Source organism: Dendrobates tinctorius, unplaced genomic scaffold, assembly GCF_039654945.1.
Source record: "Dendrobates tinctorius isolate UK_male_01 unplaced genomic scaffold, ASM3965494v1 ptg000075l, whole genome shotgun sequence".
NCBI classification, from domain to species: Eukaryota; Metazoa; Chordata; class Amphibia; order Anura; family Dendrobatidae; genus Dendrobates; species Dendrobates tinctorius.
The window spans coordinates 14,097,118-14,122,637 of record NW_027361743.1 but is presented as its reverse complement, the minus strand read 5'-3'; the positions used below and the strand labels follow the sequence as shown (position 1 = coordinate 14,122,637).

At 45.5% G+C, this 25,520-nt stretch overlaps 1 protein-coding gene across 1 annotated transcript in view; it reads right to left on the bottom strand.

The window, feature by feature from the left end:
- The window catches only part of CWF19L2 (CWF19 like cell cycle control factor 2), a 193,626-nt gene that overhangs the window by 87,666 nt on the left and 80,440 nt on the right, over positions 1-25,520 (bottom strand). The window contains exon 10 of the mRNA XM_073583021.1: positions 16,290-16,388. Coding sequence (XP_073439122.1) covers positions 16,290-16,388 — 99 coding nt within the window. The remainder of the gene's footprint in view (positions 1-16,289; positions 16,389-25,520) is intronic.

Here is a 25,520-nt window from a genome sequence, read left to right as displayed (position 1 = left end):
CCCGTCAGCCAGAGCCACCGGACTACTACCCCTAATATCCCAAGTCATCCCATCAGCCAGAGCCACCGGACTACTACCCCTAATATCCCACATCATCCCATCAGCCAGAGCCACCGGACTACTACCCCTAATATCCCACATCATCCCATCAGAGCCACCGGACTACTACCCCTAATATCCCACATCATCCCGTCAGCCAGGGCCACCGGACAACAACCACTAATATCCCACATCATCCCATCAGCCAGAGCCACCGGACTACTACCCCTAATATCCCACATCACCCCGTCAGCCAGAGCCACCGGACTACTACCCCTAATATCCCACATCATCCCGTCAGCCAGGGCCACCGGACTACTACCCCTAATATCCCACATCATCCCGTCAGCCAGAGCCACCGGACTACTACCCCTAATATCCCACATCATCCCATCAGAGCCACCGGACTACTACCCCTAATATCCCACATCATCCCGTCAGCCAGGGCCACCGGACAACAACCACTAATATCCCACATCATCCCATCAGCCAGAGCCACCGGACTACTACCCCTAATATCCCACATCACCCCGTCAGCCAGAGCCACCGGACTACTACCCCTAATATCCCACATCATCCCGTCAGCCAGAGCCACCGGACTACTACCCCTAATATCCCACATCATCCCGTCAGCCAGAGCCACCGGACTACTACCCCTAATATCCCACATCATCCCATCAGAGCCACCGGACTACTACCCCTAATATCCCACATCATCCCGTCAGCCAGGGCCACCGGACAACAACCACTAATATCCCACATCATCCCATCAGCCAGAGCCACCGGACTACTACCCCTAATATCCCACATCATCCCGTCAGCCAGAGCCACCGGACTACTACCCCTAATATCCCACATCATCCCGTCAGCCAGAGCCACCGGACTACTACCCCTAATATCCCACATCATCCCATCAGAGCCACCGGACTACTACCCCTAATATCCCACATCATCCCGTCAGCCAGAGCCACCGGACTACTACCCCTAATATCCCACATCATCCCGTCAGCCAGGGCCACCGGACAACAACCACTAATATCCCACATCATCCCATCAGCCAGAGCCACCGGACTACTACCCCTAATATCCCACAACAACCCGTAAGCCAGAGCCACCGGAATACTACCCCTAATATCCCACATCATCCCGTCAGCCAGGGCCACCGGACAACAACCACTAATATCCCACATCATCCCATCAGCCAGAGCCACCGGACTACTACCCCTAATATCCCACATCATCCCATCAGAGCCACCGGACTACTACCCCTAACATCCCACATCATCCTGTCAGCCAGAGCCACCGGACTACTACCCCTAATATCCCACATCATCCCATCAGCCAGAGCCACCGGACTACTACCCCTAACATCCCACATCATCCTGTCAGCCAGAGCCACCGGACTACTCCCCCTAATATCCCACATCATCCTGTCAGCGCCGCCGGACTACTACCCCTAACATCCCACATCATCCTGTCAGCCAGAGCCACCGGACTACTACCCCTAATATCCCACATCATCCCGTCAGCCAGAGCCACCGGACTACTACCCCTAATATCCCACATCATTCCGTCAGAGCCACCGGACAACAACCACTAATATCCCACATCATCCCATCAGCCACAGACACCAGACTACTACCCCTAATATCACACATCATCCCGTCACAGCCGCCGGACTACTACCCCTAATATCCCACATCATCCCGTCAGCCAGAGCCACAGGACTATTACCACTAATATCCCACATCATCCCCTCACAGCCACGGGACTACTACCACTAATATTCCACATCATCCTGTCAGAGCCACCGGACTACTACCCCTAATATCCCACATCATTCCGTCAGCCAGAGACACCGGACTACTACCCCTAATATCCCACATCATCCCGTCACAGCCGCCGGACTACTACCCCTAATATCCCACATCATCCCGTCAGCTAGAGCCACCGGACTACTACCCCTAATATCCCACATCATCCCGTCAGAGCCACCGGACAACTACCCCTAATATCCCACATCCTAACTTCCATACTGGGATCCCTTTAAGAGAGGCCTGAGGTCAAAACCAAAGCGCTGGATGGATTTGCGCTGACTTCCATAACAATGATCCATTTAATATGGAAGATGTGCGTATGGGAAGTTCATTTCTGTCATGTGTTCTCTGCTCCTTTCTGGGGGGCAGACAATGGCTGGGAGCTTATGTTCCCGGGGAAGCTAGATTTCTCCCACCAGGTCTGTGTTTGCAGAGGTGTTGTCGTGGAGTGAGAAAACTATTGCTCATAGCAACCAATCACAGCTCAGCTTCTTTGATTAGTGATTGGTTGCAAGGAAAACTGTTGCTCATAGCAACCAGTCACAGCTCAGCTTCTTTTAAACAGCTCTGATGAAATGAAAGATGATTCGTGATTGGTTGGTTATACACACACACACACACACACATACATTCACATAATATATATATTTATATATATATATATATATATATATACATATACATATACACACACACACAGTTGTGGCCAAAAGTATTGACACCCCTGCAATTCTGTCAGATAATACTCAGTTTCTTTCTGAAAATGAGTGCAAACACAAATTCTTTGGTATTATCTTCATTTAATTTGTCTTAAATGAAAAAACACAAAAAGAATTGTCCTAAAGCCAAATTGGATATAATTCCACACCAAACATAAAAAAGAGAATGGACAAAAGTATTGGCACTGTTCGAAAAATCATAATAATAATAATAATAAATTTTATTTTTCTAGCGCCAACACATTCCGCAGCACTTTACATTTCAGAGGGGATTTGTACAGATGATAGACATTACAGCATAACAATAATCACATACAGTAGATTATAACAAATACCAAGAGGAGTGAGGGCCCTGCTCGCAAGCTTACAGTCTATGAGGAAAGAGGTAGACACGAAAGGTGGGTGGTAACAGTTGCCCTGAATGTTTGGACCAGCCATAATGTTAAGTGTGTAACAGTACAGACACAGAGGACTAATGGATGCATAAAGCATGTGGGAACATGATGCTGGGAACCTGGTTCTGGTAAAACTTTTGGCTCTGCCACACAGGGATAGGTTAGGTTAATGTGTTGAGGCGATAGGCCAGTCTGAATAAATGCGTTTTCAGGACACGCTTAAAATTGTGGGGATTGGGGACTAATCGTATTGACCTGGGAAGTGCATTCCAAAGAATTGGCGCGGCACGTGTAAAGTCTTGGAGACGGGAGTGGGAGGTTCTGACTATTGAGGATACTAACCTCAGGTCATCAGCAGAACGGAGGGCGCGGGTAGGGTGGTATACTGAAACAAGGGAGGAGATGTAGGGTGGTGCTGAGCCATGGAGGGCTTTGTGGGTGAGGGTAATAAGTTTATACTGAATTCTGGAGTGGATGGGTAGCCAGTGTAATGACTGGCACAAGGTAGAGGCATCGGTGTAACGATTGGTGAGGAATATGATCCTGGCTGCAGCATTCAAGACAGATTGGAGAGGGGAGAGTTTGGTAAGAGGGAGACCGATTAGAAGAGAGTTACAATAGTCGAGACGAGAATGAATAAGAGAAACAGTAAGAGTTTTTGCAGAGTCAAAAGTAAGAAAAGGTCGAATTCTAGAAATGTTTTTGAGGTGCAGATGACAAGAGCGAGCCAGTGATCGAATGTGGGGGGCAAAGGAAAGCTCGGAATCAAGTATGACCCCAAGACAGCGGGCATGTTGCTGGGGAGTAATAGTGGAACCACACACAGAAATGGCAATGTCGGGTATAGGTACATTAGTAGAGGGAGGAAACACCAGGAGTTCAGTCTTTGACAGGTTCAGTTTCAGATATAGTGAGGACATGATATTAGACACAGCGTTTAGACAATCGCCAGTGTTTTCTAGAAAGGCTGGCGTGATGTCAGGAGAAGAAGCGTATAATTGGGTGTCATCAGCATAGAGATGGTACTGGAAACCAAATCTACTGATTGTTTGACCAATAGGGGCAGTGTACAAGGAGAAGAGGAGGGGGCCTAGAACCGATCCTTGAGGAACCCCAACAGTAAGGGGAAGGTGAGAGGAGGAGGAACCGGCAAAAGAAACAGTAAAGGAGCGGTCGGAGAGATAGGAGGAGAACCAGGAGAGAACGGTGTCCTTGAGGCCAATGGAATGGAGCATAGTGAGGAGGAGCTGATGATCCACAGTGTCGAATGCTGCAGAGAGATCCAAGAGAATTAGCATGGAGTAATGACCATTTGATTTAGCTGTTAGCAGATCATTAGAGACTTTAGTGAGGGCAGTTTCAGTGGAGTGTAAAGAGCGGAAACCGGATTGGAGAGGGTCGAGAACAGAGTTTTCTGAGAGATAGCGGATAAGACGGGAGTGGACCAGGCATTTCAGTAGTTTAGAGATGAAGGGAAGATTAGAGACAGGTCTATAGTTAGCGGCACAGTTTTGGTCGAGGGATGGTTTTTTAAGTAGTGGATGTATGATGGCATGCTTAAATGAGGAGGGAAAAATACCAGAAGAGAGAGAGGTTAAATATTTTAGTTAGGTGAGGGGTGACAGCAGGGGAAAGGGACTGGAGGAGATGTGACGGAAATGGGTCACTGGTGCAAGTAGTTGGGCGAGAAGATGCAAGGAGCCTGCTTACTACTTCTTCTGTGACTGGTTCAAAATCAGAGAGTGAGCTAGATGCAGTGGGGGAGGGAGGACAGTGCATGGTATGAGGGGATTTGGAGATAATTTCCTGTCGGATCTGGTCAATTTTTTCTTTGAAGTAATTGGCCAGATCGTCAGCTCGGAGCTCCGTGGTTGGGGCCTGTACTCTTGGATTGAGTAGAGAATGAAAAGTGTCAAAGAGACGTTTCGTGTTATTGGACAGTAAGGTGATGAGGGTGTTGAAATAGGTTTGTTTGGAGAGGTGAAGGGCAGTGTTGTATGTTCTAAGCATAAACTTAAAATGGATGAAATCTTTGTGTAGATTGGATTTTCTCCACAGACGTTCGGCGCACCTGGAGCACCGCTGCAGGAAACGTGTTTGCACCGTGTGCCAGGGTTGTCGCCGTCTGTGTTGTGGTGTTCTATTTATAGGGGGTGCAAATTCATCCAGGGCACTTTGAAGTGTTTCATTGTAATGCTTCAATGCAGAATCAGGACATGAGAGGGAGGAGATAGGGGCCAATGAAGACTGCAAGTTCTTCAGAAGTTTCTGGGTGTTAATGGCCTGTATGTTTCTATAAGTCTGGACAGTGGGGGTGACCTGAGCAGCCTGGCAGTTCTTTATAGAGAATGAAAGAAGATTGTGGTCAGAGAGCGGGAGAGGGGAGTTTGCAAAATCATCCACTGCACAAAGCCGAGAGAAGACCAAGTCGAGGGAGTTTCCGTCTTCATGCGTTGGAGAATTAGTAAGCTGCGAAAGGCCAAATGAGGAGGTTAGAGATAAAAGGTGAGTAGCAGATGGTGAGAGGGGAAGAGCAATGGGGATGTTGAAATCTCCCATGATGAGGGTAGGGATGTCACAGGAGAGAATCATCATGGAAGCCAAGTGGCAAAATGATCCAGGAACTGATGGGAGGGGCCGGGAGGACGATACACCACTGCCACTTGTATGGAGAAGGGGGTGTAGAGTCTGACGGCATGGACCTCAAAAGAAGGGAAGACAAGTGAGGGTACTTGAGGGATAACCTGAAAGGTACATTTTGGTGATAGGAGCAGACCAACGCCTCCACCAGCTCTATTGTCTGATCTTGGGGTATGAGAGAAGTGTAGCCCCCCGTATGAAAGAGCAGCAGCAGCGGTAGTATCTGACTGCTGGATCCAGGTTTCAGTAAGAGCCAGGAGGTTAAGAGAATTAGAAAGGAAGAAGTCATGAATGAAGGAGAGTTTGTTACACACTGATCGAGAATTCCAAAGTGCACAATTAAGAGAGACAGATGGCATGCAGGGAATATTAATAAGATTAGAGGGGTTTCTGAGTGTAGCAGTGGGGGGGGTTGACTTTCTATAACATGGGGGACCAGGGTTGGGAGCAATGTCTCCTGAGACTAGGAGAAGGAGGATAGAAAGAGTGAGCAGATGGTTAAGTGATTTGTGAGAGCGTCTCTGGTGTTGAATGGTGGGACTGCCTGGATCTGTGCAATTTAACAATGTGAAAAGAGCGTGAGTGCTATACATAGGAGAGGAAAGAAGCGAGGGGCCGATATGGATGGAGCGTAGAGAGTTAATGACAGGGCGGTGGATGTGTGTGAATGCAGCGGCCAGGATATAAATTACACAAATGCATATGGTATATATTTGTTGTACTCCAAATGTACAGGGAGTAGATGTATATAAATGTCTTACCTGTCTCCTGGCCTGTCTAACTGCCATGTTATAACTGCCAGAAGTACTTTGATACATGTACTTCGATTACATGTGCATAAATGCCACCCCTGCATAAATGCTCCCCCTAGCTATGTCTGAATATATAGGAGGTTAAGGCTAAGTTTTTTGTTTTTTGTCTCTCTCTTCTCGTTAATCAATCACACTAAATTGAGACACCAGGACCCAATAAAATGTTGTGGTCAAATAAACACATGTCCAGCACTACATGGATCATAAAGCACTTTGAAAAGTTTCTTGACCTCACAACATAAGGGGACAAGCAGAGTAAGTTGAAAAAAACTATATACCAGATATAAGTTTGCAGAGTTGAAAACACATAGATAGCATTCAGGATTAACTGCTTGCTGACATTGAATGGAGACACAGGAGTGGATTCAGAGCAGAGATTTTGTGATCATGTGATGCTTCTCTAATTTGTGTAATTAACAGCACCTGTAACTTACCTGTGGCACCTAACAGGTGTTGGCAATAACTAAATCACACTTGCAGCCAGTTGACACGGATTAAAGTTGACTCAACCTCTGTCCTGTGTCCTTGTGTGTACCACATTGAGCATGGAGAAAAGAAAGAAGACCAAAGAACTGTCTGAGGACTTGAGAAACCAAATTGTGAGGAAGCATGAGTAATCTCAAGGCTACAAGTCCATCTCCAAAGACCTGAATGTTCCTGTGTCTACCGTGCGCAGTGTCATCAAGAAGTTTAAACCCCATGGCACTGTGGCTAACCTCCCTAGATGTGGACGGAAAAGAAAAATTGACAAGAGATTTCAAAGCAAGATTCTAGATCTAGATCTGCAGCAGAGAAAACTGTGATTTTATCAAAGTAACAACAAGCTGTCTCAGTAAGTGACATCACTGGAATCAGGATATCTGGATCTGCATTATGTTGCTCTCAGATTACATTGCAAAAAACCTGCCGACAGGTTCCATTTAAAGTTACTACTCGCTACTAGGACCACCACTGCTCGTGAGAATGAGGGTCCCAGGTCTCCTGTTTGAGTGGGGTGGCGTTTTGAGAATCCGCATTCTCGCTCCATTCAAGGTCAATGTCCACAAGGCAAATTCAATTGGATAGGTGACAAGTTACACTCTTGGCACAACGGCTGTAAATGGGCGCTATGTAATTAAAGGAGCACAACCGTCTCTTCCATTTTCCCTCCTTTCAACCCTTTTTGGTTAAATGCTGGGCAATCTTGGGCAAAGAAATGGCTAAGAGCCCCCCAAAAATGTGCGCTGAGAATATTCAGAAACATTTATATATGAAAATTATTTCAGTATCCCTGGATTTTAAGACAACAAAATATCTACTATAAGTAAAAATACAAAAAAAAAAAAAAAAAAAAAATTAAAAAAAAAAGTCATAAATTAACCTACAATAAAAATATATAGAAAAAAATGGAAGAAAAAGAAAAAAGTCCTAAGAAATTAATTTACAATAAAAATATATAGAAAAAATGGAAAAATATAAAAAGTAATAAGAATTTTATTTACAATAAAAATATATAAAACAAAGGAAGAAAAAGTAATAAGAATTTAATTTACAATAAAATATATAGAAAAAAATGGAAGAAATAAAAAGTAAAAAAAATAATATACAATAAAAATATATAGTAAAAATGGAAGAAAAAGAATATAAGTTAAGAATTTAATTTACAGTAAAAATATATAGAAAAAATGGAAGAAAAAAGTTAGGAATTAAATGTACAATAAAAATATATAAAACAAAGGAAGAAAAAGAGAAAAAAGTAATAAGAATTTAAATTACAATAAAAATATATAGAAAAATGGAAAAAGATAAAAAAGTGATAAGAATTTTATTTACAATAAAAATATTTAGAAAAAATGGAAGAAAAAAGTAAAAAAATAATTTACAATAAAAATATATAATAAAAATGAAAGAAAAAGAGAATATAAGTTATAAGAAAAAAGTAATAAGAATTTAAATTACAATAAAAATATGTAAAAAAAAAATAAATAAATAACAGCCAAAAATAAGCAAAAAAAAAAAAACCACCACTATGAATTGCTACAAGCACAGAGAAATAGCTGGTGATCATGGCCGTCTATGATGAGGTCAAAGAACTTCTCGGTTACTATGAATTAATTTTCCACATCAATACTCGCCCCACAGTGAGGATTATCATTTCCAGGAGCAGCGAGTGAGAAGACCACAGTAAATTACTGCCGGTGATACGCTAATGGCCTCGGCACAGGTGACTTATTTTTAGATACTTGTAAATGACTTTGGTCGCATCTTGGCTGCCATGTACACGACTGATTGCCGAAGATACAAATAAGGATGAAGCAATTAACATGGTGCTGCTCCCGTGGAGGAACTTGCGGTAAAAGAAACACAAGAAATTAATTCACTTTTCAGTTAGCGACAAGCAACTTCTGGGAAGAAGAAAACTTTTTTTTTCAAAACGGGAGTAAGAAATAAGTAGAAAGGACCAGACTAGGGAAGTTTCACGATATCATCTCTAAGCTTAAACACCCCGCTAAATGTCCCAACCACAACAAACTGCCAATCAGCCGCCTCGGAGGACCACCAATCACGAAAAAATCTCTTAACACCAACAATTTTAGTGGTAATAAATATTTTATGATCGTCATCACCTTGGAACCATCTACCTAACTTAGACTATGTAGAAGCATGTGTTCTGCCTTTCTTCTTCTCTAGTGACCTTCCAGGCAGTACAGCCTGGGAAGTACCAAGCCTTTTATTATACCCAATATTTCAAAAATGAGCATATACCCTTGTAGTCAATAAATAAGAAAATAGTAAGTAGTACATGTAAATGACATGCGGTATTAGTTAATACTATTTTGATACAAAAAAAGCATAAAAGTCATCCCACCCGACAACTGTGCAGACACCTGCCCATGGGAAGCTATGCAATGTCGACTAAGTCTCATGTGTTATTTACTCGTATTACTATTTATTTACTGACGGGGGGGATGTGCTCATTTTGTTTTTTTCTTGGGTTTTGTCTGTTAATTGGTCACATTGTGAACGTACATTGACCCTTTGGTATATGTGCAATGTATGCTCCGGCTCATTTCTTTGGTTTTGCAGTAATTTCTTGAACTAGGTTCAAAGAGGGACGTGGCGCCACCTTTTGGAGTTGGGCATTTCATCTACATAGCTTCCCCATGGGCAGGTGTCTGCATAGTTGGACCTGGGTCGTATTTTGCCCCCATCTACAGTATATTGAGGTTGACTGACACAAGGTGAACTTTTAACACTAGACAGTACAATCCCCAGTGGGTACACCTTGTCGCATTGGGATGGATAATATCTTGGTAAAGGGAGAATTCTGGTGGATCCACGTAAAAAAGATATAAAATAGTGGGCTTTTCTTACGAGAAACTATTTCCCATGTGTTGAAAGCGCATTTTTTGTAAATCCTTTTTGACCGGCCACAGATTTCTTAATAACAGTTAAGCTGCAATAATTTCCCAATGTGTAACGTTTAGCTTGTTGGTCACTAAACATATTTTAAGAATTTGTGGTTATTTTATTTATTTTATTTTTCCATGTTCTTAAAATAGGAAGAAAAAAAAAATGAAATCCTGAATAACAGATTGGCATTTTGGCACAGATTCAGCAACGCAATTTTTCTAGAACTCTGCAGTGAATGGTTTTGAAAAGTCGTAAAATATTGGTGTTTTCACACTAGTTTATCCCAATTCGGCCAAAATGGGGCAGAAGGGAGTCATAACGCTACAGCTCGTGAAATTCACAAGTAGCCAATGCATTCCCTATACCGGAAGTATAACTCCAATCAAGCCGTGGCCTTCACATTCCGCGCGAGCCGCCTCCGCCTTCACATTCCGCGCGAGCCGCCTCCGCCTTCACATTCCGCGCCAGCCAGCTTCTTCCATACAGACTGAAAGTGGTGTTTTCAGTCAATCAGCCGCTGCTCATTGGCAGCATTGGTCTCATGACAGATGCTGATGCCCCAAGAATGGTAAGGGACAAAACAGCAAGTGCAATGGAGTATCACTGGTCGGGAAGAGGTGTGAAGTATTGTGTTTCCTAACCCCACCCTTGACAATAACTTTTAAAATGGGGAGAACCCCTTTAATCATGTCCCAAATGATAATCCAAGCCCCACTTGTCCTACCCATGATCTATAAAATATGTAACGTATGTCATTTTAAACCATGAAGAGTTTAGGAAACTCTTCGACTTCCACATGCTCGACCCACCCCTGCATCCAACCCCCTTCCATCATCCAATCCTCAGTCAACACTTGTAGACCAGAGGCCTTAGATGTTCGCTGAGGATGCAAAAAATTCTTGCAGACTGAAAAAAGAAAACGCAACTTTGATTTTATAGAAATTTTTGGTGTTTGCGCCCCTTTAACTGGAGCAGTATCCTTCTTCCTAAAACTTTCTACAAGTAATAAGCCGGAGAGAACAATGCTTTAAATGCTAATAAATAATGAAATTACTGAAGACAAGTTTAATTGATTCATTAATTTTTTAGCAGGATGAAGCCTCAAGGTAATTATTGTAGAATCTAATTTACAAAAAGTAAAAGAAAAAAAATAAATAAATAACTGTGACTCATTCATATGGCAGGAGAGGCGCCGAGATCCGGAGAGGGGAACGTGAGGTGAAGTTACTACTTCTAATTCCTCTGGAGAAAGCATTTTATCTGTCAATCTCAAGCGGTGGCGCAGATCCAGCGCATCGGAAGTGTAAAAGATGGATCACCACCTGGCAAAACCTGCTGCATCAGTGTACGTTGTTTCATGTGGCATAATATGGCCGCACTTCTACTTCCAAGTAAGAGTCACAACCGAAAGAAGGCGTGGAGATGATGTGTCCGTGTCTACTAAAGATGGACACGTACCATACATGGTTATTCCTTCCTCCTAATTACCCATGCACGCTCGTTTGATCACCTGCTATACCTTCAGACCCTTCCATGCACATGCATGCTCACTACAGTTGAGCGTACATACGTTCCTAGTTCTCTCCCTGAAAACAAAGGGTTCAGCATGCTGAAATCCAATTCTTCTTTCCCTTGATATATGAAAGAGCGTAGAGCTGGGACCCGACAAACGTTTGACGGTCCAGATGAAATTGGCAACTTTCACCAAGGTTCTTTTGATGTGTATGGCGCCCTTCAGAGGAGACAAGGCTGAAGTGGAAACTACTGAAAGGCAATGGCCTGGATGTAAGGTTCTGCTTTCGTTAATGGCATCCAACATGCTAACAAAGGGTTTGAGAATGCTGAAAATCTAATTTTTGCCTTTGACATACGCCATCAGGAAGCATGGGGTCAGCAACACACACATCAGATGGTCCCGATGTGACATGAATGGTTAAAAGTTGGTGCGGTAACTGGCAGAAACGCCCGTGCCAATCATAAAATAATGGCACCTGTAACAGTACGAATAAAGAGGAGGTACACTACTTTTACACTGATGACCTTATCCTTTGGATAGGTCATCAATGTCTGATCGGTAGAGGTGCAGCCTCACCGATCAGCTGTCTCGGTGTCGCCGGAACTGGTCAGTTAAGTAGCCGCTTCATCTACTGATAGTGGCCACGGCCGGGAAGTGCACATTCGCCTTATATTCCAATCAGTTGGGGGCGGGTGTGCAGGACCCGGCCACTATCACTAGTTGGAGCAACTCCGTATCTGACCAGTTCCGTTCGCCGCTGGCACCTAGAACAGCCGATCGGCGTGGCTGCACCTCCACCGATCAGACACTGATGACCTATTCTAAGGAGAAGTCATAGTGGACGGCCTTTTTACCCATTATGGGTCACTTTTATTATTGCTCTCCTAATGTGAGTCAGAGACTTTTTTGGCCTACTCAGGTTCCATTTGTAGCTACAAAACATGCAAGCTCTGGTTCCTACAGGTTTTGGCACGTCTGTAACATAAAAAAACAATCTAGAAAATACAAAAAGTTGGCATGCACATTCTTTATAATTAGGATATGGCAAAATTAAGGCCATGAGCTCCCACAAGAGAGATCCTTATAGGAGAAAGTGAGTGGATTTAATATTTATGGCCACAATTAAAAAAAAGAAATGCCCTGAACCCATAAAGTCTGGAGGAGAACGTAGAAAGGTCTGTGACGTACTAATAAGTATAACGCAGAATAATGAGAGCAACACACAGCCACCGGCACCGCACAGCTACTGATACAGCACGGACGAGATTACACACATTATTCATCCTATTTACCCCGATAATGCAAAAATCAATAGTAATCCGGGAGGATTCGCCTGGCTGGATCCACAAACAGGATTCCTAATGACTGTGCTCCAAGACCAAGAGGCACATTAAAAAGTTTTCCGTTACTGAAAAGATTAAGAGTAATGATTACAGGGAACGTGGCCCCCATCAGCATGATTCAATATGAATATACGTTATCTGTGGTGCCACCTAGTGGGCCGTGTTATGGGAAAAACACTCCCAGAACCATCGCTTCACAGCAAGGGTCTAATGAGGTGATAAGAGTAGCAACAAGTGGTAAAACAGAAGAATGCAGGAGACATTTATGATACCTGTACAGGTTCAGGGATTACCACAAGGAGCTGGCAACACCAAAAAAAAAAAAAAAAAAAACTGTCTACCGTATTTTTCGGACTATAAGACGCTTTTCCCAAAAAAATTTGCGAGGAAAATGAGGGGTGCGTTTTATAGTCCAAACGCAGGTTTACAGGGGGGTTGAGGCAGTGGTGTAGCATCAGAACAGATGGCGGCAGAGGTGTGGCGATGCTGAGGCTTGGTGTCAGTGGGTGGGGGGTGCGAAGTGCACCTGAGCAGGGTCCCTTCCTCAGGATGCAGGCAGCAGAAATGCCGCGGCAACGCCGCCTGGTGTTCGCAGCGGGCAGAGCCGAATGCATCACTGGTTTTCCTGCGGCCATCTTCCTGAAGCCGAAGAGGCGCATGCACAGATGGAGATCTCTGCGGCCCTTGGCTTCCGGAAAATGGCCACCGAAGGCCGTGCATGCGCAGATTGAGATCTCAAAGGCCATTTCTCTGAAGCCCAGGGCCGCAGAGATCTCAATCTGCACACGCGCAGCCTCAGGGAAATGGCCGCCGAGAAACTGGTGATGAACTCGGCTCTGCTCGCCGTGGATATCGGGCCACGGCGTCGCCACATTTCTGCCACCGGCATCCTGAGGAAGGGACCCTAGTCCATGCTCTGCCTCACCGTCGACACCAGACCCCAGCATCGCACCCTGGGACTGCAGCATTGCCCCACTTCTCCCGCCGCCAGCTTCCTGAGGAAGGGACCATGCCTCCTGTGACCCCACTCTACCACCGCCGGTCCTCAGGTAAGATACCTTAAATCCAGACAATAAGACGGACCCCCCATCTTATAAAAATCTTTTTATGCTATTTTCCACCCCAACATTTGGCGTGCATCCTATGGACCGATGCGATGCGTCTTATTGTCCAAAAAATACAGCACTTCAATCTTTAAACAGATGACCAAAAATAGCGCCTGTATGTGCAAACAGGAGAAAAAGAGAAAGTGCAGATGATATGAGTCTCTGCCGCTTTTTATCTTCAACCAATTTGGCTGGTCAGTTTGGTTTCGCATGTAGAAGTCTGGACTATTCCGCGCATGCGCACTGACTGCCAACCGAGTTCAGGACAGAAAGCTTGTCAGTTACCGCAGCTTCCTGAGCATGAGCAGCGTACCAATGAAACTGTGCGCATTCCAAGGCTCCTGAAAAGGCTGATCTAGCCGAAACGCATTGTGTTTTACCATTGTATTTTAATAAACTGTATTGAAGAATCCTGGAAGCATAGAGTGGAAGTGACGATTTCTTTCATTTCCTGTTAATATATGTGTAACGTTAGAACCTCCTATACCAAGGTGACAGCAGACTGCCATCAAGAATATGGAATACACGTCATGCCAGAGTTGAGCCTGTATGCACAACTGCATAAGGTGAGCAAGATTCCTCATTTGCCACCAATCGTGATATCATTTAATACTACGCTTAGATAGCACTAGTCTCCCTTGTAATCTAGGTTACACCATGCAACAAGGCAGTCAGCCGTCAGCAGTGCGCGCAAGACTTGTACAGTAGGCGCATGCACAAGCTTTGTACAGTGCACAACATGATTTCAGAAATAGCTAGTTTCTGAAGTGCAACTGCTCAGTGATTCCAATGGACTAGAAACAGGCATAAACACAATTAAAGTGTTATTTGTGAAAGAGCTCATGCACACTGTGTTATCATGGATCCATAATTTGCAATTTCCTAGATTTCTAGTTAAAGCCTTCGTATACGGAGGGAGATTCCCAGAGGCTGAATTCTCCATACACTTCAATGGACAGGTGTCTGTAGTTGTGTGTCGACCTCTATAATTGTTGCAGACATAGCCAGGCATACAAATGCGGCCACCTGAAGCGTATGGAGTTCTCATTATAGAAACCTTGTGGGTATAAAGGGTCGTATTGTTAAAAATTCAATACATATCATTCCTCTGAAATTTGCAGCTGGTGGTGAGAGATGGGTGGACTCGCAACATCAGAGAAATCACTGACTTCAACCAACATTTCTCTAATAATGATGGCTATGAGGACACGGCATTTTATCTTAATTAACCTGAAGTCTGATTTCAGTAAGCCAGGTGACATAGATTGTTATCTATATGATGACTTTTGAATGTATGTGTTTGTTCTTTGGTTGGTCAAGAAAAAACAGACTTGTTCGTATAAGCCTATGTGAATTAACCTCAACAAATCTTCCTCGACCTCTAGATGCTGGCTTTAAATACAACAGTTTAAGTAGGATATGCCTCTAACAATATACATCCAGTCATACACACAGCCAAGAAATCCAGAGATCCAAAGAATCTGAGATTCTTTACAAAAAAAAAAAAAAACACAGCCAGGAACACTCTGCAAGACAGCAGCCAAGAGATCATGACTCCATCACGAGGGACACAGATTTGACATTCTATAAGATGCCAGCTTAGGGGACCACGGCCCCAGCTGAAAGAATACAGATCTACTCCATGGACCATCACTGAACCATGGATACGTTTTGGGGTAGTCAAGATTTGGACCCACCGGTCACTTGAGCCCCATGGATACTTTTGGGGAAAGCCAGGATTGGGACCCACCGGTCACCTGGCTCCGTGGAGATGTTCAGAGAAGTTAGGATGTGACCCTACGGTCACCTGGCCTTGTACCTCAATGGACTGTCATGTTCCTAAGGCTTGTTACCTCCTCGCTGTTTGTGTGCCACTTGTGGGAATAGTTGGCCCTGGAAGCTCTGAAGTCACAGCTGCCCTTACCCCGGCAAGTCAGCGGAAGGGTGAGACTCTGGGACTGTTCTGTGTGTCATCTGCCAGTTTTGTGGTTCAGTAAAGTATTGCCACACTGTTTCACCCTCACCCTGTGTTGTCAGAGTAGTATTACGCCCACAGTAAAAGGAAAGTGGGCATTCAGTGGGATGTGCCTTGGTCCATGTGGTTTCAGCTAGCGGACTAGAGCACCCGCTGAACCCAGTGTCTCAACAATGGCCAATTTAAAATGCAAACTAAACACAAGGGACACATCAGTTAATTTAAATCGGTCTGGTTCCCGTTTAAGTTTGCAGGGTTCCTTATGAGTTGGTTGGTTATCACCAGGACAAACCAAAAAATACGAATACCTGGTGTCCCTTCATATCATCGTATACCGGGGAATCTAATGAACTTTGAGATACACAGAGCAAGGAGAGCCGATTCCCAGTGATAAAAGCAGAATTTTTCTATATTTTGGCCCAGGAGAGACATCTCTATTCATGTAATCTTTGTTTTCTTGTATAATAAATCCACATCATGGCTACAATATATAATGTTGATGCATATTCGGATATGAATTTCTGATACGGCTACCTGGGATTTTTCTCTCCTTTCCTTCTCAGAGTCTTCCAGTTGATTTCGCTTTTGCTGACGAGCTTCTTCCAGTTGAGCTTTCAGTTTTGCAGCCAGCTCCTGTAAGACACAACATGGAATAAAAATCCAGGTTAAAGGGGCTCTAAAGAGCAACAAAAAAAATAAAGGTAGTTGCTGAAAGATTTGATCAAATTTATTGTCCCTTGCTTGCAATAGAATAAATGCAAAATCATCTTCTCTGAGCAGCTATCACTACCAGGGAGATACGAAGGTGGACGAAGACCACCATTTTTCTTTGATGTATGCTCTATGGATCTTAAGATGCTAAAGAGGATTCCATAGTGGCTGCAGAGATGAGTAAAACGTTTTATGTACTTTCTCCTCGCCATTGCGGAGATATTAGCTTGTAAATTTTAGTAAGTCCAAAGGTGTTTTTTCCAGAACCTCTGGGGGTGTGTACTTTTCTTGTAGGACTTTGGACAATCATAAGCAGACAGCAACATACAGGAGAAAGAATGAACACGCCGCCACAATAGGTTAGACCAGGCTTTCTTCTGTGTGTAATTAATAAGAGCTCGGAGCAGAGCTGACCAGAAATGAGAATGATTACGAACACTTCTTCAGCTGCCATCTCACAGCAGTGTGGCTGTACAGCAGAGCTGACAGTGCTGTGAAAGGAGAGCTGCTTGAAGGGTTTTTAATTAAGCCCCCGTCACAATCAGCAACGCTACAGCGATCCCGACAACGATATGACCTGGTAGGGATCGTTGCTGCATCGCTATGTGGTCGCTGGTGAGATGCCAAACAGTCAGATCTTCCCAACGACGCAGCAACGATACGGCGACCCGTAGCAACCTTTGTAATGATGTCGGCGGTATGCACGCCTATGTGTCTCGCTTCTGAGTCGCTAACGAAGTTGTTGGTAAGGTGTCAAATATACCAATGCATGCTACCCAGCGGGATCTCAACGATCAAAAACATGTCCAGGACATTCCGACACGACCAGCGATCTCACAGCAGGGGCCTGGTCGCTGCTACCGGTCAATCGTAGCGAGGTCGCTGCTACTGGTCAATCGTAGCGAGATCGCTGCTGAGGTCGCTGTTGCGTCACAAAACTTGTGACTCAGCAGCGATCTCGCTTAGTGTGACGGGAGCTTTAGACAAAGCTCAGCTCTGTTACAATGCCCTTCCCCCCAACACTGAGTGCTGTGAGATGAAACTCGAAGATGTATTGGTAACCACAATTATCTCTGCTCTACGTTATCACACATAACTCTTCAGCAAGAAGAGTGAGGAAAGCAGACTGTCAATACTTGTCTCACATTGAAATAACTGCTCAAAGCAATTTTCCCCTGTATATGGTTTCCTGTTTATGGTTGGTGAACCTTATACAGGAGAAGAAGTACACGCCCACAGAGAAAAATCTCTGGCAATACACAATTTGGCTTATCGTAAATTATATCCTACAAACTGATACCTCAACAACGGAGAAGAGAAATTACAAAATATAAAACTACATTTACTCAGCTCTGCAGCCGCTATTCCCTAAAGTGGTCAGTTTAACATGACAAAGCTGGTGAAAGATCCTCGTTAAATTCAGGATTTGTAAAACACACAGATATGAGGATGAGTCTACTACAGTAAAAACTTGCATACACATGTAATAAATGATGGTGGCCCAAGCCCTTTAACGGCAATACTTACAATATAAGGAGGACAATTATTGCAGCTAGAATAGGTTACATGAAAAAAAAGTAAAGAAATCAATACCGCTAATGTATGTAGAAATCAATGAAATGGTTAAAACACACATTCACATTTTTAAGACTGTGGAAAAATAAAGTAGGATATGAAATATTGCTTCAAAATGTAGGCGCATGAATAAATAACTGGCACAATAGATAAAAGTGAAGCATGACACCCCAAGTAACTTCAACCTAGACACGGATTGGAGCGGAGATCAGCAGGGGACCCGCGCTAGCTTTCTGCCACAGAAACATCAACGATGGCTTTTAAAAAATTCTTTTGGAAGATTTTATCAAAACGGAGTGTAGCCAGGAAAACGGTGTCACCCAGCTCTCCCAATAAATTGTAAATCTGCTTATTCAGTGACGCAACCTTCATTCCTGCATCACCGGGAAATTTAATGTCAGCCATAGTAGACGCTAATCCACTTTTAAACAACATAAAATTGTTGATGTCGAGCACGAATCTTCCTCAGGCTTCTTCCTGCTTTTTGTACATGAAGTAAGGCCATTTCCAACTAATATTCTCTGTCCCTCCCTGCAAAGGACTGTAGTAAGCCCACCGCCTGTGACATGCAAGCTGCTGCAAAAAGGCACAGCCTCTCCTGTGCTTTAGGCCTGAAAACAGTGCATCTCCAGATTTCTATTCAAAACTTGATCTAATCTACAGTACAGACCAAAAGTTTGGACACACCTTCTCATTCAAAGAGTTTTCTTTATTTTCATGACTATGAAAATTGTAGATTCACTCTGAAGGCATCAAAACTATGAATTAACACATGTGGAATTATATAATTAACAAAAAAGTGTGAAACAACTGAAAATATGTCTTATATTCTAGGTTCTTCAAAGTAGCCACCTTTTGCTTTGATTACTGCTTTGCACACTCTTGGCCTTCTCTTGATGAGCTTCAAGATTTAGTCACCGGAAATGGTCTTCCAACAGTCTTGAAGAAGTTCCCAGAGATGCTTAGCACTTGTTGGCCCTTTTGCCTTCACTCTGCGGTCCAGCTCACCCCAAAACCATCTTGATTGGGTTCAGGTCTGGTGTCTGTAGAGGCCAGGTCATCTGGCGTAGCACCCCATCACTCTCCTTCTTGGTCAAATAGCCCTTACACAGCCTGGAGGTGTGTTTGAGGTCACTGTCCTGTTGAAAAATAAATGATGGTCCAACTAAATACAAACCGGATGGAATGGCATGCCGCTGCAAGATGCTGTGGTAGCCATGCTGGTTCAGTATGCCTTCAATTTTGAATAAATCCCCCAACAGTGTCACCAGCAAAGCACCCCCACACCATCACACCTCCTTCTCCATGCTTCACGGTGGGAACCAGGCATGTAGAGTCCATCCGTTCACCTTTTCTGCTTGTTGCCTGTCCTTAGCAGTGGTTTCCTAGCAGCTATTTTACCATGAAGGCCTGCTGCACAAAGTCTCCTCTTTACAGTTGTTGTAGAGATGTGTCTGCTGCTAGAACTCTGTGTGGCATTGACCTGGTCTCTAATCTGAGCTGCTGTTAACCTGCGATTTCTGAGTCTGGTGACTCGGATGAACTTATCCTCCGCAGCAGAGGTGACTCTTGGTCTTTCTTTCCTGGGGCAGTCCTCATGTGATCCAGTTTCTTTGTAGCGCTTGATGGTTTTTGCCACTGCACTTGGGGACACTTTCAAAGTTTTCCCAATTTTTTGGACTCACTGACCTTCATTTCTTAAAGTAATGATGGCCACTCGTTTTTCTTTACTCAGCTGCTTTTTTCTTGCCATAATACAAATTCTAAGAGTCTATTCAGTAGGACTATCAGCTGTGTATCCACCAGACTTCTGCACAACACAACTTGTTACACCCGGTCCCTGTCCTGGCACGGCGCCCAGGTCTGCCACTGTTACAACTGGTCCCCGTCCTGGCGATGCGTCCAGGTCTGCCTCTGCCCTCCGTTCTGGGCACTCACCTCGAGCCTCGCACGCTGTCCTTAGGCTGCAGCTGGCCTCCTCTGGATCTCATGCTGCTGCTCAGCATTCGGGTATCCCTCCTGCCTCCACCTCCTGGCGTCCTGTCGGCAGATCTGTAGCTAAGGCTATTAGGGCACGCCCACCCACTCTCCTGCCTTCTTAAAGGGACAGCGTGCATTATTCAAAATGTGCAATTAAGCAATGGCAGCGCACTGGCTGCTATTTCTGGCCTCTCCTCCATAGGGAGAGCGCCGGAGCAACGAGTATCTATCATTGCTACATCCGGTTCTCATGCTAACCTGTCTGTGCTGCGTCTGCAGTCTCTGTGTATTCTCTAATGCTCTCTGTCTCTACAGCATATCAGTATCCTGTGATTCCTGGTTATATCTGCAACCATCTGAGCGAAAGCCATCCCGTTCCGCCAACAGCCATCCGTGTCTGAGGACTGTGTGAAGGTCACTGGAACCGACTCCTTACCAACTATCCGGATCCAGGAACCGGCTCATTACGGACTCTGCTGTAAGTACTGTTATCCCTTTTGGTCCCGCTGGGACAGCTGCCACGTGTCCGGGGTCTAACTGGAGGTAGAACCTGTGTCCTCCGGGTATTCCATTCTGGCCCTGTCTGAGGGGCTTTCCTATGGGTGCCCGGGGCTCACTCGTCATGCCCCCTTCGGAGCCCCCCGGACAGTGGTCCCACTTTAAAAGTAAAAACAAATGTGAACTTCACCATCTCTGCCACCGCTTCCATTCGTTACACAACTGATGGTCCCAACCCCATTTATAAGGCAAGAAATCCCACTTATTAAACCTGACAGGGCACACCTGTGAAGTGAAAACCATTTCCAGTGACTACCTCTTGAAGCTTATCAAGAGAATGCCAAGAGTGTGCAAAGCAGTAATCAAAGCAAAAAGGTGGCTACTTTGAAGAACCTAGAATATAAGACATATTTTCAGTTGTTTCACACTTTTTTTGTTAATTATATAATTCCACATGTGTTATTTCATTGTTTTGATGCCTTCAGAGTGAATCTACAATTATCATAGTCATGAAAATAAAGAAAACTCTTTGAATGAGAAGGTGTGTCCAAACTTTTGGTCTGTACTGTATAGAAGCTTTAGCTTCTGATAGAAGTGACCTACTGACCATGGGACATGAACTTACTAGAGCTATTACATACCATAGATTTCCCTACTTAAGCGCAATTATTTTCCAATGCCAAGAAAGCAAAAGGGTTTGTCCACCTTCAGCAATTTGGTCCTCAAAAGCTGTAACAGCAGCAGGTACTCGCCCTCCATGGCTCTAGCAATGGCTCTTCACTGCTGCTCCGGTTTCAAGGTTTTGTCTGCAGCAAATTGACAGTATACATCAACACTGCAGCCAATCACTGAGCTCAGATAATGTTTTCAATAGCAAAAGCAGATTAGAAAAACGCCACACAAACTGACATGCTCATTCAGCCCAAAACAATGTGTCTGAATGTCATATCTTGAAATCCATTGACTTTGCTGGGATGGCCAGAGTCACTGCATAAACCGGATCCGCAAAAACGCTGTGTGCGAATCATGGCCGTAGCAAGCGAGGAGCAGGGGGTGCAGCTGCCCCCCCCCAGAAGCAAGGGAACTCACCTATCAACACTCACTTGTATACTGCAGTGCTCCCGTCCTGCATCGGCTCCAGACTGCAGGGGGCAATCTCCCCTCTTCTGTCCTATCTTCTGCCATCTTCACCAGAGAGAGGAGGGGGAGGGATGCCTTCCCTGCACATGATCCGATTCCCAGGATCCGATTCCTGGGCCCCGAGCTGGAGAAAGTGAGAAAGTTGTGCACACGTTGCAGCTGGCAATAAGAGATAGTCTGCAAGAGGGACATGCTGGAAATCTGATTGGAAAAGTGAGGAAATTAGTTATTGCTGCCTGAACCCCTAAAATTAATTCCATCTCGAAGAGACGTGCTGGGAAAGGGGCAATTGTCCATCAAGCCACTCGGTGGGACAGCACTTATTTAATGATTGAGCGATTGTTTGAACTAAAACAGTTTCTTATAGATATGGCAAACCCTCAGGTAACCCTAAATGAAGGTCAATGGACACAGGTGGCTGAATTGAAGGAATTGCTTAACCCCTTTCCTACAATGGACGTACCATTCCGTCCATGTGACCTGGGACCTAAGTCCCATGGACGGAATAGTACGTCATGCCCTTTAATGCAACATCGCGACTTAAGTCGCGGTGATCGCATTAAAATGCCGAAGGCATCTTACCTCAGGATAGATGGCCTCGGCATCCCGGGCAGTCTCCGCCCTGGCCCGCCCCTCTGTGAGCTGTGATTGGATGTTCAATTCAGAACAGCCAATCACAGCGCTTCTCTTTGTTTCAGCCAATCAGATTGGCTGAAACAGGATCCTAGGCTAGGATCGAGTACCGATGTACTCGATCCTAGGACCGGTGCCTGGCAACGCCAGGCACCGGAGAAAAGCCCCCAGATTGGCGCGATCGCATCGATCGCGCCAATCGCAGTGCAATATCGCCGCTGTGCCCTGCCGGTACTGGCCCGGATCGGTGCTGTAATAGCACCGATCCTAGGCCGGAGCCTAGGACAGGCCCAGCAGGGCCTGCAGGAAGTGGTTGGTGCGATCGATTAGATCGGCGATCGCGCCAGCCACAGGGCACAGCTGCGGTCACGCTGTGACCGCTGTCTGCCCTGCTGATGACCTGGCCATGACCTGCCTAGGAATCGGAGCTGTGAGCTCCGATCCTAGGCAGTTACCATGGTCACCAGGCAGAGCAGGGATTGGTGGGATCGATTTAATCATTCGATCCCACCAATGACAGGTCACAGCAGCGATGTGACCGCTCTGTGTCCTGCCTCTGACCTGTCTGACTTGTCTGCACGGGTCCTCACTCTAGCTGAGGATTCCTGCAGAGAGGTCAGACACAGCAAGAGCTCCTGTGCTGGGTATTGTGGTGCCACAGCTTGTAGCATCACAATCCCTGCAGAAGAAAGAAAACTAAAACTGTAAGTGTTAATTGAGCCCTGATCCCCTGCCCAATCTATCGTCACCCCCCCAATCTATCTTCATCCCCCCTCCACCCCCCCCTTTGCGCCGCCTCCGTGCGCAGCCGCCGAGTGTTGATCGGTGACGCAGTTCACTGATCAACACTCGTGCTCGCTTCTTTTCCTTAGCCCCCTTTGCGCCACCTCCGCACACACATCCCGTTTTTCATTTTTTTCACGCCCTTTGTGCCACCTAACTACAACCCTAACTGATCACTGCCCAATCTCTCTTCATCCACCCCAATCCCCCCATCCCCCTTCCCCCATTTTTACCTCCCTCCACCCCACTTTTGCGCCACCTCCGTGCGCAGCCGCCGAGCGTTGATCGGTGATGCATTTCACCAATCAACACTAGTGCTCGCTTTTTTTTTTTTCCTTAGCCCCCTTTGCGCCACCTCCGCACACACATCCCGTTTTTCATTTTTTTCACCCCCCTTTGTGCCACCTAACTACAACCCTAACTGATCCCTGCCCAATCTCTCTTCATCCACCCCAATCCCCCCATCCCCCTTCCCCTCCACCCCACTTTTGCGCCACCTCCGTGCGTTGATCGGTGACGCAGTTCACCGATCAACACTCGTGCTCGCTTTTTTCCTTAGCCCCCTTTGCGCCACCTCCGCACTCACATCCCGCAGTCGCAAAACTTTGATAAGTGACGCACATCGCTTATCAGAGCTTGTGCCCAACGTTTTTCATTTTTTTCACCCCTTTTTGTGCCACCTAACTACAACCCTAACTGTTGATCCCTGCCCAATCTCTATTCATCCACCCCAATCGCCCCAGCCCCCTCTTTTTACCCCCCTTTGCGCCGTTTCCGTGTGCACATTTAGCAGCCGCCGAATTTTGATAAGTGACGCAATGCACTTATCAAAGTTCATGCCGGCTGTTTTCCATTTTTCTTTCTCACCTCCCCCCCCCCCCTTTGAGCCACCCCTGTGCACACATCCAGCAGCCACTAAATTTTGATAAGTGACGCCGTTCACTTATCATATCTAGGACCTGCTGTTTTAGACTTTTTTTCACAGGTATTTTGCTCCCCATTTCCTTTTCGCTTTTTCTTACAGGATAGTGTGCACCAATCACTAGCCCCCCCACCACATACACAGTTATAAAGTACACCCAAGCACCATATTTACACAAAAAAATGTCCCGCCCATCACGTTCCTCCCAACAGATTCAATGGATGAGGAATATTCTTACCTTGCCTCCGACACTGATAGCGAGGATGACGATCCGACTTTTCTTTATTTTTTGGATTCTTCATCCTCTTCCCCCTCCTCATCTTCCTCCTCGGGTCCTGCGGACGCTCCAGGACAGAAGATGAGGCAGCGCCCACCATGCCCGCAGCTGATTCAGCAGACCCTGTGTGGACCTCGCCCCCCGAAAATTACGAGCCACCGATTCCTGATTTTGTGGCAGAATCAGGAATCAAGTTTGACACCACCGGCCTCACAGAAATTGACTTTTTCAAAGTCTTTTTCTCTGAGAATTTTGTTAACCTCATGGTGGAGCAAACTAATTCGTACGCTCGGCAATTTTTGGAGCAAAACCCGCGTTCATCCTATACTAACTGGTCTCCTGTGGACGCAGTTGAAATGACGCAGTTTTGGGGCCTGGTCCTCCACATGGGTATCCTGAAGAAGCCTGAAATTCGGCAATATTGGAGTGTTGATATTTTATACAACACTCCAGTGTTCCGAATGGTCATGGTCCGGACGCGTTTTCAGGCCATCCACAAGTTTCTGCATTATAACGATAATGCAGTGTCCCGCACGAGATGACCCCAACTTTGACCGTCTGTTCAAAGTTCGGCCGGTCATCGAACACTTCAACAAAAAGTTTGCTGAAGTGTACGTGCCCCAAAGGAACATCTGCGTGGATGAGTCCTTGTTCCATTTCAAGGGAAGGCTCGGATTCCGTCAATACATGCCCAGTAAGAGGGTCAGGTACGGAATCAAACTCTATAAGCTGTGTGAGAGTACCTCAGGGTACACTCACAGATATAGAGTGTACGAAGGAAAGGACACCAGGATTGAACCCCCTGAGTGTCCTCATGACCTGGGAGTGAGTGGGAAAATTGTGTGGGATTTGGTGCACCGACTGCTGGATAAAAGTTATCACCTCTACACTGATAACTTTTATACCAGTGTCCCACTCTACAAATTCCTCTCTGCGCGAGGTACCACAGCTTGCGGTACTGTCCGCAAAAATCAGAGAGGCCTCCCGAAGACGCTACTTGGGCAGATGCTCCGAAAAGGTGAGAACAGGGCCCAATGTAACGACCACCTGCTGGTGGTCAAGTACAAGGACAAAAGGGATGTATTTCTCTTGCCAACCATACACGGTGATGGCAGCGCCCTCAGCACTGTACAGGGTACCTCTGCACTGGTCAGCAAACCTGAATGTGTGCTGGGGTACAATAAAAACATGGGGGGCGTTGATCGCTCCCGATCAACTCCTCCAACCGTACAATGCTTTGAGAAAG